At 39.2% G+C, this 14,424-nt stretch overlaps 1 protein-coding gene across 6 annotated transcripts in view; it reads left to right on the top strand.

Annotated features, from left to right (window-relative positions):
* The window catches only part of DACH2 (dachshund family transcription factor 2), a 564,418-nt gene that overhangs the window by 537,839 nt on the left and 12,155 nt on the right, over positions 1-14,424 (top strand). For all 6 annotated transcript variants that reach the window (XM_059732736.1, XM_059732734.1, XM_059732735.1 and 3 more), the window contains 2 exons: positions 5,724-5,867; positions 9,056-9,121. In XM_059732736.1, the coding sequence (XP_059588719.1) occupies positions 5,724-5,867; positions 9,056-9,121 (210 nt within the window). The remainder of the gene's footprint in view (positions 1-5,723; positions 5,868-9,055; positions 9,122-14,424) is intronic.

Genomic DNA, 14,424 nt, shown 5'->3' with positions numbered 1-14,424 from the left:
CAACTAGGCCTCCAGTTTTTCAATTCCTCCCTTGGCCCCTTCTTGTACAATGAGGTAATGAGGCCACAGTCCATCCCAGTTCCCAGGAGGCCCTCCTGAAGTTGGTCTTGAAAGACCTTCAGCAGGTCAGGGCCCACCTGAGCCCAGTAGGCCACCTGGAATTCTTTGGGAAGGCTGTCCATCCCAGAAGTTTTACTGTTCTTGAAGCTGTGAAGGGTCCTATTGGTCTCCACCAGTGTCCACTCCTCCTCTAGCTTCTGTTGTTTGTCTTCACTGAGGGCCCAGGTCAGCTCCTGCAGGCACTGCTACATGGCCCCTGGGTCCTCTGGGTGCTCAATATCAAGCTTCTGGTAGAAGGTGGCCTAAAGGTGATTTGCTTAAAGTCATTCAGAAGGCCAGTGCTAGGGATTTGACTAGAAACTTGGTTACTGAGTCCTAACACAATGCTCTATCCAATCCTTAGTGTGGCTCTGCCTTCATGAGGTGAAGTTGGACTAGGTTGCCCTGCACCTCATCTGCATATACATTTCTGAAGCATCCCAGGACTTGTGACAAGAACACCTGGTTCTAGTCATGGGTGGGGACTAAGTAGCACATGGATCCTTTGTGGGGGTGTTTGGAGTATACACACATACCAAGCAGTGCTGGGATGTGGGGTCACCATGGCTTTGAAATACTGTTGACTCTGCTAGGAAAGTAAAAGTATCATTGAATGGGAACTGAATGCCTGGTCTCTCAGCAGTCCCATTGCCCAGTAGTAACAGCAGTAGACTGACATTATGGTCTGCACGTAGTTTCATAGTAGCTAGGGTCAGGAGGGACCTGAACAGATCATCTAGCCTGACCCCCTGCCACAGGAAGGAATGAATGCTGGGTTCACAAGACCCCAGACAGGTGATCATCCAACCTCCTCTTGAATTTGCCCAAGGTAGGGGCGAAGACCACTTCCCTGGGAAGTTGGTTCCAGATTTTGGCCACCCTAACTGTAAAATATTGCCTTCTGATCTCCAACCTAAACCTATTCTCCATCAGCTTATGACCATTGTTCCTCATCACCCCAGGTGGTGCTGGGGAGAAAAGGGCTCTGCCTATTTGCTGTTGATCTCCATGGATGCAGCAAGTGACAGCTCCCTTTCTCCTTTCTCTTTATTATGTAGAATGAGGAAGAAGGTGATGGAAAAAAATTAAGCAACACTCCATGTCTTCCAATTATTTTCTATATTTTGAAAATTAACATTCAGAATTTTTTGAGCTCTCTGTGTTATTGGACACATCTCCATTATCCTTTTTAATCTCTAACTGCAGTATTCAATCAACTGTTCAGACAGTATTAAAATAGCTATGCAAATTATGTGCACACTAAGACTTGTGCAAGTACATATGCATCATTGCATTTATACTTACTTTCTTTCTCCAAGAACGTATTTTTTTCTTTTTTCTTTTTTTTTTGTCAGAAGTACCTGGTATATAATGTTCACTAGAAGCAAATAAATAATGGATGTTGGTGTAAAAATCCTGTCCACAGGAATTCAGTTTTTATTTTAATGATGCTTTTGTACATTATTTGCCATAGTGTAACCTCACAGTGCTCCAAATGTATAGTTATCCATACCCAGAATGAATTTACAGTATATAAGAACAGTAGCATTTGGTCATTAATATAAAGCTTATGACACCTTATTTATGTCTATGAAAACAGGTTCTCGCATCACAACTGTATTATGACTAATTTTTTTTTCAAAAAAAGCATTGATAATCTGTAATTTTTACTTGGATTAATTTTTACAATTTATTATACAATTAAACCTGAATTTTTATACCTATGATGATTTTTTTTAATAACGTCTATTATGCAAGAATAGAACTTCCCCATTTACACAGAGAATAAACTACTAATCATACCAAAGCAAATTAACACATTTTATTTTTGGTGGAATTTGTAAATTCTCATCAAAGTCTTCAGCAGGTGCATGCTAAACTTTAAAAACAGAAATATACTGTATTTATTTGACTAGAAGATGACTCTGATTATAAGATGACTCCCCAATTAGATTCTATATATGGAAAATTTATAAATTAATTATAATTTTCCAGTACAGAATATAATTATTGGAGGTTTGGTCTTGATTGTGTTCCCTTCCCACTGCTGCAGCAAGGAAAATAAATCTGGGATGGGGTGGGGGTGGTCAGGTAGCCCCTTTGCTACCTTCCCTTAGTGTTTTTTCCTGGCAGCCCCTTCGCCTTCTCCTCATTATCATACCCAGCTTTCCCTGAGCACGTAAAAGTGAGGAGCAAATTTGAAAACAATAATCTTGAAATTAAACATGGCTGTAGCAATTTGCATATAGTACCCATGCACTTAGTTCATCCAGAATTGATGCATTTTACCTTGTTTTTGAAACCGCTGCACATTTTGGAGCAGGTAATCTATAAACACACGTCGAGCAGCACTTTGGCACCTACTTATATGTAGTGCAAACTATGCTTGATATTAGTTCAAAGGCAAAGGCTCATGATTTACCAAATAGTTCATTGGGCTGGGCCATACCACAGACAACAGTGTTTCAAGCCATGGTGACCCCACAGCTCAAGACTGCTCAGTGTGTGTGTGTACTCCAGATACCCCCTGTGGAGAAATCGCCCCAAGCCTCTCTCTGCCTATGGGACTGGCTAAGCTGTAAAAGTTCCAAAGGGAGGGGGAACATGCTCCTCCTTTAGTCTCAGGTTCCCACCCATGTGACTAGTCATTTCACCTGGTCAATCTGTCATTTGGAAGCACTAGTCAGCAGCCAATGGGTCTGCTTCTGTTGGGAACTTAGTGATGAGGTCACAGCAGGTGTATAAAAAAGCCCCTCCTTAAGGAAGGAGGCTCAGCCACTAGTTTGACTTGTACCCCTCCCCATGCCTACTCTCTCACCCAATAAAACCATCCGCTATAGCAAGCCTTGTTGTACATGCTTGAGAGGGATTGGGCAGGCCTTTTTGCTCCCTTTGCTTGGTGGACTAAAGGAGGCTACATTCCATGCTTCAGGCTATAAGAAGCACCCAAATGTATCCTGCTGGAGTTAAATAACCCCTAGGTCTACAGGGCCTGTGTACCCCAACCGGCACAGGGCCCAACAGTGACTGGAGCTTGGGTGATGGCAGTGGTTACCCCAGGCTGGTGGGTATGTTCCAAGAAGGGGGTTGGCCAGAAGTTGGTGCCCCTGGGGAGGTACCTGCAGCTTGGTTTTAGTTGGGTTTAGTGAGGCAGGTGGCTCAGTGCAGAAGTGCCCCCTACTGTCCTGCCACACCCCCCACAAACAGCTCATGGGCTACTTAGCACCCACTCGTGACTTGAACTGAATGTCCTTGTCATGAGTCCTGGGATGCTCCAAAAATGTATATATGCAAAAAGAGACGCAAGGCAACCTGGTCTAGCTTCACCTTATGAAGTGTGGGGCAACACTAAGGATTAGATAAAGCATTGTGATGGGGCTCAGCAAGCCATGCTTCTAGTCTAAGCCCTGACACTGCCCTGCTGATTGGTTTTAGGCAAATCACTGCATATATTTTTGTCTCTGCTGTGCTATCATGGAGCTAATGATACATACTTCCCTTGTAATGTGCTTTGGGATATACTGATAAAAATTCACTGTAAAAAAGCTAAGTGTTAATTCATTGTTATCCCTTTTGAGCCAAGCTGTTAGTTAAAATTTGGAGTTTTACATGCTGTTTCTGTTTGAAGTTTATGATGATGTCCTGTTCTTTGATGCCATCCTGTTTATTTACAGAGAATGTACACAGAGACAGTCTCCAATTACTTCTGATGTGTCGAAGTGGACTGTATTTAGCTGTGCAACTGTATATTTTGACACGAATGCAGAGTTTACAATTTAGTTTTGGTAGCAGTAGTCTAGACACTAGTCTAGGCTACTCTAGACACTCAGTAAGGTGGCGTTCTGGCTGGGCAGCTGCCTCCGGGGGGGAAATAAAAACTCAGATATGAACATAAGCCAGGGCAAAAACTGTGGTAAGGTTTAATTGCAAGATGCAATGGGCCAGCTACAAGAATAGGGCTGGAAAGAGATTTCAGCAGTGCTTAGCTTTGATTGTCAGCCAAGGTTCTGGGGTACCCTGGGGTGCCATGAGATCCTTTGAGGGGTGCCCAGGAAGTGTGAGGAGATAAGCAGATATGGGCAGCTCCTCTTGCTTGATGAGTGTCCTGCCCTCCCCTGCCTTGCCCTTCTGCAAGGAAGTAGGCATTGTAACAGATACATTCGTTTTTTAAATGATGTGCCACTCAGTTAACAAAAGTTACAGAGGTGTGCCTTGAGTCTGACAAGGAATACCTTGAATCTAAAATGTTTAGACTCAACCTGTGGCCTGGGGGTTAGAGAACTTTTGGAAGCAGAAGATAAAGGTACAAGCTTCATTCCCTGAGTGAGTGCTACTAACCAGTAGGTTAGTGTTTATTTTACCTCCAGTAGGTATGTGTCCAGGACAGTTCTGTTTTCACCAGCACAAAATAGAATTCCCAACTGTTTATACGTGTAAAAAATTGCTGTTATGTGCCTGTATATGCACTGCTTACATATATGGAAGTTAAATAGGATCTGTCACAAAGACCAGTTCCCCTCTGTGCTAAAGGAATTGAATGATAGTAGACAGTTTCTTTGCTCAAAGTTCCAAGCCTCTTTCCATCTTACCAGTATAGTCTCCCTGGGCTCTCTCTAAGGCCCACACTCAATGAGCTTTACTGGCTTTCTCCTTGCTTTTCTCTTTCTACCTGGCTGGCTTTCAGTGCTTCTAAATGCAGATTCAGAAACTTCTAGCAAAGAACACCGAGCTCCTGTATTTGTATTAAACCACCAGTGAAACCCTTGTACCTTCATAGCTCATCTGATGATGGGCCATATATTTGGCAGGTGTTTTAGGCAGTAGTTCTAATTATGTCATCTTTCTTGCTTCAAAAAGGAGCTTAACCATATCTCCATTTTTTTCCTGGGTGAAGCACACAAGTCTACCTTTTAGCTTCTATAAAGTTTCACTCATACTCTGTAATAGCAATATTATTATGATTGACCATTCCAGATTTTGTTATTTGTACATTGCAAATCCTTATACCATCTCCTTAAGTACCACTGAATGTCTAAGTGACTAAATCTAATGCTCTGCCATATTTGTGTATGTATCAAAGTGCTCCTCACTTCCACTTCAAAGATGTTAGAGGTGTGACTAGAGTTGCCTATTATTCCATACAACCATTAGTAAAATGGGTGAAATAGTCTCAGGGAAGGGTTGGAAGCTTAGATACTTCTTTACCTACTGAAAAAAATGTAAGTTTTTATTAAAAATAATTTAAACCAAAATCCCATATTCCTAACCTCCTCAAAAGATTTTAGAGTTGAGATCTAAAGAGAGTCCAAATTTCTGAAATCTGCTGAAATTTCGTAGCTGGCTTCTCAGCCTGGTTTTGCTCCATTCTTGCCTATTTTTAATGATACACTGAAATTAACAGGACTGCGTAGTGAAAATAAGGATAGCAGAATTATATGATTTTAAATTTTGATTGTTTTAAGTCTGCATGTGGATCTTCATTTTTTTGGATCAGACCCATAAGTGTTGTTTTTGTCTCCTGAAGTAGAACCAGTCTCTGGGAGCTTGAATGCAAGCTGATTAGTATCTTTATTATATATAAAGCATGCTTTAACAACAGTCCTTGCAATATATTTATATTTCAGCAACGATTCAAAAACGCTTGAAGAAAGAGAAAAAAGCAAAGAGAAAATTGCAGGAGGCCCTGGAGTTTGAATCAAAGCGAAGAGAACAAGTGGAACAGGCACTTAAACAGGCCACGTCAGGAGACAGTCTCAGGATGTTAAATGGTATGTTTTAGTTGGAGTTTGACAAGGAGCTTAGAATGATGTTTAGCAGTTTTAATTAGCTGAAAAACATAAAATAGTGCACAAAAAATCCTGTTTAAAAAAAAAAAAAGTCTTGTGCAGAAATAATTACAAATCAATTGCAGGCCAAGTGTACTAGATCATTAATTAAAAAAATAAAATATCTAGAAGGAAGCAGACAAATTTATGTGAAAAGGAATACTATATATTGTTACTATAGAAACTTGTAAAAATGTTGATTGGGGCTGTATGAAACTTGGTTTTAGTTTGCATGAGGTTTCCACCTGTGATGGTTGAGTTTCACAATTACTGAGTTTCATTTTGAAAATAGCTTGTCAAACCCAATATGAACTTGTCCAGCCTCAGGATTTATTAAGCTTACCATGTCCTGTATAAGTCTTTATGCCTGATTAGGTTTCATAGACATCCCAAATGTTATTTAAAAAAAACCAACACAATTTAATGCCAAAAAAGTGGAAGTAACCAAGAACAAGAACAGCCGAAAACAAAAAAATATGTTTGGTGATACAACAAGATGTTGAATCTAAAGCAGAGCTGTCAAAAGTTAGCATTTTTTTCTTTATTTGAAATTTAACTTAGTTGGGTGTGTCCAGATGAGCGCACACGTGAGGTTTGTGGCACCTCAAAGCAATATGAGGCATTACAAACGGCACATGGCATACATGCACCCATTTGGTACACTGCTAATATGCAGTGTGGCATTTTTTTTTTGACACTGGGAGATCCCATGGGGTGTCAAGAAAAACAACAGTGGGGAAAAAGCAGTGCAGTGCATGTGGCAACAGCATGTGCCTCCAGAAATGGAGCCTGGCCAGCCAGAGCCACGCTCTGGCTGCTGACTAGACCCAAGCAGCCAGATTGGCACCACCGCTACCACAGAAGGCTCCCAGGACCCCAGGTAAGGCTGCTGGGATCAGCACAGCATCCCCTTATCAACCTAGGCCAATTCTCCCCATACCAACCCCATTTGCAGGGGCATGCACAGCAGCACAAATTTGTGCTGCTGGTCTTTTTGCTGTGGCAACCACATGCTCATGTATGCAGACCTGAATTAGCTTTAAACCAGCTAGATTAGGTACTACTAATAGTGGCACTGTGGTAGAATGGAACTCAACACAGGTTGCCTCAGATGCTGGATACTTGGCCAGTTAGCCTGCGCTGAGTCCTGTGCTAACATGGCTACATTGCTAGCAATATGTAAGCTAGTCCATTTAAAACCAGCTTGTGCATGTCTACGTGTTCTGCAGTGACTTATCCAGAGTATACTGATGACTATGCTGGAGCAAATTGAATTTGGATATAACATAAGAGAATTTGGCCTGGTTTCTTTTCAGAGGTGCAGAGCATTTGTAGTTCCTAATGACTACACCAGAATTTGAAGATACTCAGCATTTCTGAAAATTGTGTCCCTTATTTTTAAAGGATGTCAGGACTCTGGTAATGTTATCAGCATATATTTACATCCACAATTAATTGTGGGCCTGAATAGTGACATTTAGACCACTGCTTGATTTATAGTTGCAATCAGGTAGCTATCTAGGTATTAGTAACAGCAAGAGGAACAACTGCTGATATTTCAATGATAATCTGATTGCATGAACAAATCAACTAGCTCATTAGCATCTTATTTTATGATGACAAAATATGAAGGGCTATTGTGAAAAATTAAAAAAAAAAAAAAAAAAGAACTCTGAAGATCTTTCCCTATTACAGTCACTGCTATTAGTTACCGCTGACTTTGTTGTAGAATGCATGTACAGCATATATTTTAAAGTTTAAAAACTCTTTAGAATAACACAGTGAATTCCCCAAATATTTAGGAAAGAAGGATATTCTTCCTGAGCAGCAGCCTGAATAAGGCAGATCCTGTTTGGTCACAACCAATTCTGATCTGATTTTTTGAGTATTCTTATCTTATTTACAATAGAAAATTAGATCATAGCTTACTTTGTAGCTCTGCACTGGTCTATAATGAGAATTTAATGGCTGTGATGTGACCAGGAATGGATGCTGACCCATCAAACCAAACAGGTATTGACAAGCTTAGGTGTCCCAGATCTGAAAGAAAGAAAAAAGGTAAACTTGAAAATAGCGTGATTTGGGGGGAAGGGGGTATTTAACATATAATTCTAAATTAATACAACATTTTAAAGGAAACGTACAAGTTCCTTTTAAATATACACACGTGCTTTTTAAGTGCTGTATTATAAAAGAAGCAGATGTTTTTACAGGATTCTGTGGGCCATGGATTCAAATCACATACTTTGTATGCTAATCCTTGATGGCATTGGGTGGTATAGTGGCATCTGTTAGCACAACACCCAAGGGTGTTTGAGCCACAAACCACGCACAAAGACTATGCGTACAAAGACATTATCAATATTAAGCTATGGTTCAAATGTATGTTACATCACTAGGAACTTTTCTTTCTCACCTTAGGAATTAACTGCACAGTCAGTTTCTGGAAATACTGAAATATTTCACAAAACATAGAATTTTGTTTTGAGAAGAAAATCATTTTTATTGACTCCTAAGAAGAGACTTAAAGGAAACAGTACAATATCTGTTTATATAAAAAAAAATTTTTTGAAGTTTATGTATGCTTGAGAAAAAATGGCTATAAATGGGTATATGATATTCCACTAGTCTCCTTTGTAGAGGGTTATTTTAAAGAGAAGTTAATAATATAAAATTAGGCTAAGACGGCAACATTATACAAGGGTTGTAAATCATATCGTTTGACCCTGTCATGAGCTTGCTAGCACTGGCTGTCCTATATAATACTTTGATCTGCAAGTATTCCGCTACGATGAGTCAATGTAGGTTAGTATTTTTCATCACTAATTTCCCCGTTTTCATGTGAAAGATGTTCCTGGTACCCCAGAAGAGAATTTCAATGCCATATTAATAACATGTGTTGATTAGTGTCTAATCACCAGAGAAAGTGTGAAGTATGTTAAAAATAATTCACTGTAAGGCTGGTAATACTTTCACATTTTGTAAACTGTTGGAAATCCAGTGAAACTTGAATGTTATATGCAAGGCTGATGAAACTTAAAGATTGTCCTCATTGCAATAAAGATTGTTCTAAAGCTTCATCAGGGGAGAACAAGGTGGAATACATTAATCTCAAATGTAACATCTTTCAGATGCTGGGATCCCAGATATGGAAATAGAACACAATGGAACCCAACATGACAGTGCTGCAATGCAAGGTACAGTATGCTTTATAGTGTTGCTTCAGAATCCATGATTTGTTGTATTCTGAAAAAATAAGATTAAAAGCAACATCAGCTTTCTCTAATTATTCATACCTGGCAACCATACAGAAATAGTAAAATATTCTCCATTTTCTTGTTTAGTTAAGAACACCATTATAAAGTCAGTAAATGCCTTTAGAAATAGAGGAATATATATTATTTACAGTTTGAGCAAATATCAGATTTAAGTGACAAATGCATAGAATACATCCAAAAGGTGTCAGTTTACATGCCATTTTTTTAAACGGTGCAGCTTTCCAGCGATTTTTTAGCTTTGCTGTTTACCTGCATGTCAAGATCAGAAGTATTCTTATGATGAACAGAAATGTACACAAATACACATGTGTATACACAAAATGCAAATGTATCTTGACAGAAATACCAAAATCCTTGCAAAGAATATTAGTCATACACGTATATGCATACACACAGAGCTTATGTTAATAGCATGTGAATCAAGTACTCAAAACTCATGAAATACCAAATGTAAGTATGCTATGCAGTCCATTATTGTATAGTCTTAGTTATGTAATTTTTCCCCAGAAGACCCCTGGCTCAGAATCAGTGCACAAAATGAATGAGGGTCACCTACTGAACTGCTATTCAATATTTTGTTTCTTCCTTGTTGTTTCATGTTTGGCCCCATGATTTATTTCCTGCACACTGTTCAAACCCTGCTCTAATGACAGAATATTAATTTTCTCCAAGTCATTTCTCTGGTGCTCTTTATGATAGTATCTGAGTGTTTCCAAATATTAATGATTTTATTTCCACAACACCCTTGTGAAGTACAGGGGTGGTATTATCACCATTTTTCAGCTGAGGAGCTGAGGCACAGAGAGATTAAGGTCAAGAGTTTCTATTAATTGTAGGAACCCATTCTGAGATGCATGCAATCTGATTTTTCAGAGTTCTGAGCATTATATAGCGATTTTTATGTACAAAGCACAGCTTCCAGACTTCAGCTGTGCCTGTGAGTTCTCAGTCACTTCTTTTGAAAATCTGATTCCAGTGGCTTATATCTAGCATATAAACATAAAAAGTAGAAAAATAATATCTACTTTTTGAAAAGTTTTGTATAAGTGCCCTAACCTGGATCACACTGGCCCTCTGTGGGGCAGACAGGGTTAGAATCTAATCTCCTAGTATGTAATTAACTACCTTAGCCATGGTACCAGTCATTCCCTTCTGGCCATCCCTTTCCTCATTCACTAGGCTTCTTCCAAAATCTGCAACAAATCAAGAAGTGGTCCTATAGACAACAGTCTATTTCACTGCAAAACCCAGATTCATTCCCAGGCCATCTCCATCTTTTCAACTCAATCAAGCAGTTGTGGCAAAAAATGGTGTGTTATATAATTAAAGATGGCAACAAAAATGCATTTGCAAATGGCAGCCAACATAATAACTCTGATATTTCTATGCCTTGCATGTTTGACTTTTCAACCTTTATAATTGTTCTTTTATTCTTGTTGTTCTATGTGCAATTTCCTGGGCTTTTAGAGAAAACAAACTAAAAAAATAGGAAATGTATCCAGTGATGCCCATAGGAGACATCAATAGGGTTGGAGCCCTTAAAACCACCACATGGCCCTTTGCCTCTTGGGTTAATGGAGTAATGCATAACAGTAGGAAGTTGCCCTTCTATGTGTAACAGCACTAAGGGAAGATGAGACACTTTGCCATCAAGTTTTATAGATGATAAGGTGAAACTTGGATTCCCTAGACAGAAGTGTGATCTAGCGGTCAGAAACTTCTTTCTTTCTTCTCCCAGATCCATTTCCACCCCTTCTACCTCCTCCCATCTCCACTGGTTTTTGTACCACGTCTCCATGTCCAGCTAATCCCAGTGTCTTCACCAAATCCTTATTCAATCTCACATCGATTTTCCTAATCTATCACCACTCCCTTTCAATCCTAGGTTTTTCCTTCCCTTCCCACCCCCATTTGCCCACCTAAACACAGATGCTTTGTTTGAATCTACTCTCAACACTCATGCACATCTCACTTCTGTCCTCTCAGCTTTTGAATGAAGCAGCTTGCTCCTCCATGATGCCCAACAGGTGAATCACTGAGAGCACATTTTCCCCTGATATCAGTTCACATGCCCAAACCCAGACCTAGCACAGCCCAGGGAAGTCCAGTGCAGTAATTGCTGAGAATGTTTTCTTTACCTATCTGCAATCTTGAACCGCTAAACTGCACTTCATGAGATATCCTTTTAGAAACAGGTGGTATTATCTGAATTAACACCTAATATGATTTCTGTAATCTATTTGCCAGACAAAAGAGCAGTCTTTTATTTTTTAGGCTTTTTTGTTTGTTTGTTTTAAATATTTGGCAATTTTTTCAAGGTGCCAGAGTTCCTGAAAGGGAAGAAAAAGTAGAAGGACCTGATCCCAAGTCCAGCTACTCCTATTATGTTGAGCAGATTTTGGATTTGGACCTAGAAGAACAGATTTGAGAGGGGACAACCTGGATATTTGGGGATTATGTTGAACACGTCCCAGTTTGGTACTCCCCTGTTAATGTAAAAAATGATTCTGTGAAATTGGATGTTAGTTACACTTTAGTTGTAAACCTGTCATAAATGGGCAAATCACTTTTTATCTTCCTCTGACAGTGTTCAGGGTAATGTTGAACAATGAGTGAATGTCCTGCTGGAATTGTTTTAGATTTTTGTAGATGGTAGATTCAGGGAGTCTGTTTTTCCTTGAGTACAGCAGGTGTGCAGTGCTAGCAGTATAACACAACCACAGCAAAAGCACTAGTACAAGCATAAAAAGTTCCCAAGCATAAAAGAATGTATTCCTTCATCCAGAGATATAAGAACTCATTTTAGACAGTTAAGAACTATTATAAGCAAACTGTATCACAAGTAACAAATGATTGTCTGCAAAGCCTTTTTTCACACAAGTCTGTTCCAACTTAAAATTGCTTAGGAAATGTATAAGCGCTACATTTAGATTGACCAGGGTTAGGCCAGTTTAAATGGTAATCATGCAGGCATTAGCAAGGCTTAAATCGCCCAAAAAATAGTGTGCCCAGTCTAAGGGGGTGCTTCTGCTTTGAGCAGCGGGTTGGACTAGATGATCTCCTGGGGTCCCTGCCAACCCTCATTTTCTGTGATTCTAATTTTAGTTCGTTTACCTCAGGAGTTTAACTAACATTAGACCTAGAAGGGGTTAACCTAATCTCGGAAGGGTTAATTCAGTTTGGCAAATGCCTGTACATGTTCACAACATAGCATTTTAGCCGGGAAAGCCCAGCCACTCACCCCAGCTCTGGCGCTGTGGTGTTCTTAACCCTCTGATTCTGGGCTCTTTGTAGGCCCCCAACACCCTCCCTATCCTGCCAGGACTGGGCACTTCCCCTCCCTCTAATCTGGCCAGCCCCCCCCCCCCCCCCCCCACTCCCGCCAAGTTTCTTACCTGCTCCCAGCAACAGCAGCAGCGAACACCTGCATGGAACCCACCTAAACCTAGACCAAGTACCCCAAATGCCAATATGTACACTTAGACATTATTTTTACAAAACTTGAGCAAGCTTGTGCAATCGCTGTTATGAAGAGCTCTCTGAGTCATGCATTGTTAAACTCTCTTTTGGATTTTAATGCAGTTCTGCCATGTAGGACTGTCCCCAGATTTTTGCTGTGTGTTGATATGATATTATGTTTTCTATTTTCTTTAGATTATATTTTTACAAAACTTGTCAGTAAATACTGTCCTTTAGTTTTTAACAATTTAAATGTACTCTCTTCATCACCAACTTCATTTGTTTGCTTTATTTGTGTGGGGTGATGGTTCACACAAGCCTAATACAAGGTTATTTCCAGAATATATCTACAGAACACACAGAAAAGCTCTGGCATCAATGAAGATCGTTCTTTCTTTATTGTCAATAGCTCTGCTGGACAGAAATCTATCATTCACAGAGGGCCTTTCCTTTGAAATTCATTTAGTTCCAGTGTCAGTATTTCTTTAAAAGGGTTTTAAGGAGAATTACAAAAATATTGCATTAACCACCTTTTACAGTGATTAAGTTGTATCATATTTTATGCTCATTTCTTAAAATGTTTTATTAATGCAAGCTGTTCATATACTAAGATTCTGATATGCATGATAAATCTTTTCAGTTTAACTGGTTCATTGAGATACTTTATATGTTAACTGATCTGGATTTTTCTACTTACAGTACCAATCATATATGCAACTTCCTAATACCTTACTAATACCTGTAATCCCCCTGTATGCCTCGTCTATCAGTCCAGTGTAGTTTATTTTGGATGAGTCTTCAAAGCTGACAAAATAAATAAAGTTTTGTCCTGATGTCCACCATATAGTTGAATGATAAAGGAAAGGGTGATGCATATTCAAAAACACCCTTCTGTTCCTTTTTCCATAACTTGCTTGTGGCTCAGAAAGATAGTGCATCAACCATTTTATCAACCAATCTCCGTTTCACATAAAATAAACATACTGGGTGTCATTAAGTGCACCTTCAGATCAATGATTTTTGCAAATGACATTCAAGTACCATTCGAGTAGTGCATTTTTGCTGATAAAAGCAAATTAAATTAGCACAACTACAAGTGTGCTGATAAAAACTAAAACCGAACAGCAGCACCATTAGCTAACAAAGTAATATTTTCTCTTTACTGCTTTCTGCCATTTAGTTATTATCCTATTGGAAATCTAATTATAATCCTTTTACTCCCTAGTCAAACTTCACAGTTTTTGCAAGCTTAGCACTGACAAGTGATTTCATTACATTTGATTGCCCGCGCCCAGATTGACTTAACTTCACTCAGAGACCTAAAAGCCCTCTCAGTTTCTCAGATTCCCTGTTTGCACATTACAGCAACAGCTCCTTTAATTAATTAGCATGAACAGCAGTAACATGAACTGCTGAACAGAAAATAACATCATTTTATGATCGCAGGGAGACTTCTCCTTTTGCATGTTTATACCTTAGTTAACTTTTGTATTACTATATTTCATTGTTAGGGGATAATGGTATGATCATCAAGGCAATGTTATCTTAAAATTTAAAAAAATAGATGTTATCTTAATACTAGATGAAACTATACAAAAATATGAAGGCCTTAAATTTCAGTAAATAAACAGCACTATAGAGGAACTGACTTTTCTGTAATGAAAAAATGGTTCAAAGGAGATGCATAAAGTACAAGGGCAAGGTGACACAGAGCTGCTGCTGCTGCTTTGTTTGTGAAAAAGCCAGGGACAGATTTAGCAAGA

The sequence above is a fragment of the Alligator mississippiensis genome, chromosome 8 (genome assembly GCF_030867095.1).
Source record: "Alligator mississippiensis isolate rAllMis1 chromosome 8, rAllMis1, whole genome shotgun sequence".
Taxonomy (NCBI): domain Eukaryota; kingdom Metazoa; phylum Chordata; order Crocodylia; family Alligatoridae; genus Alligator; species Alligator mississippiensis.
Note: the sequence above shows the minus strand (reverse complement) of the source record. Positions and strands in the feature narration are given on the sequence as shown.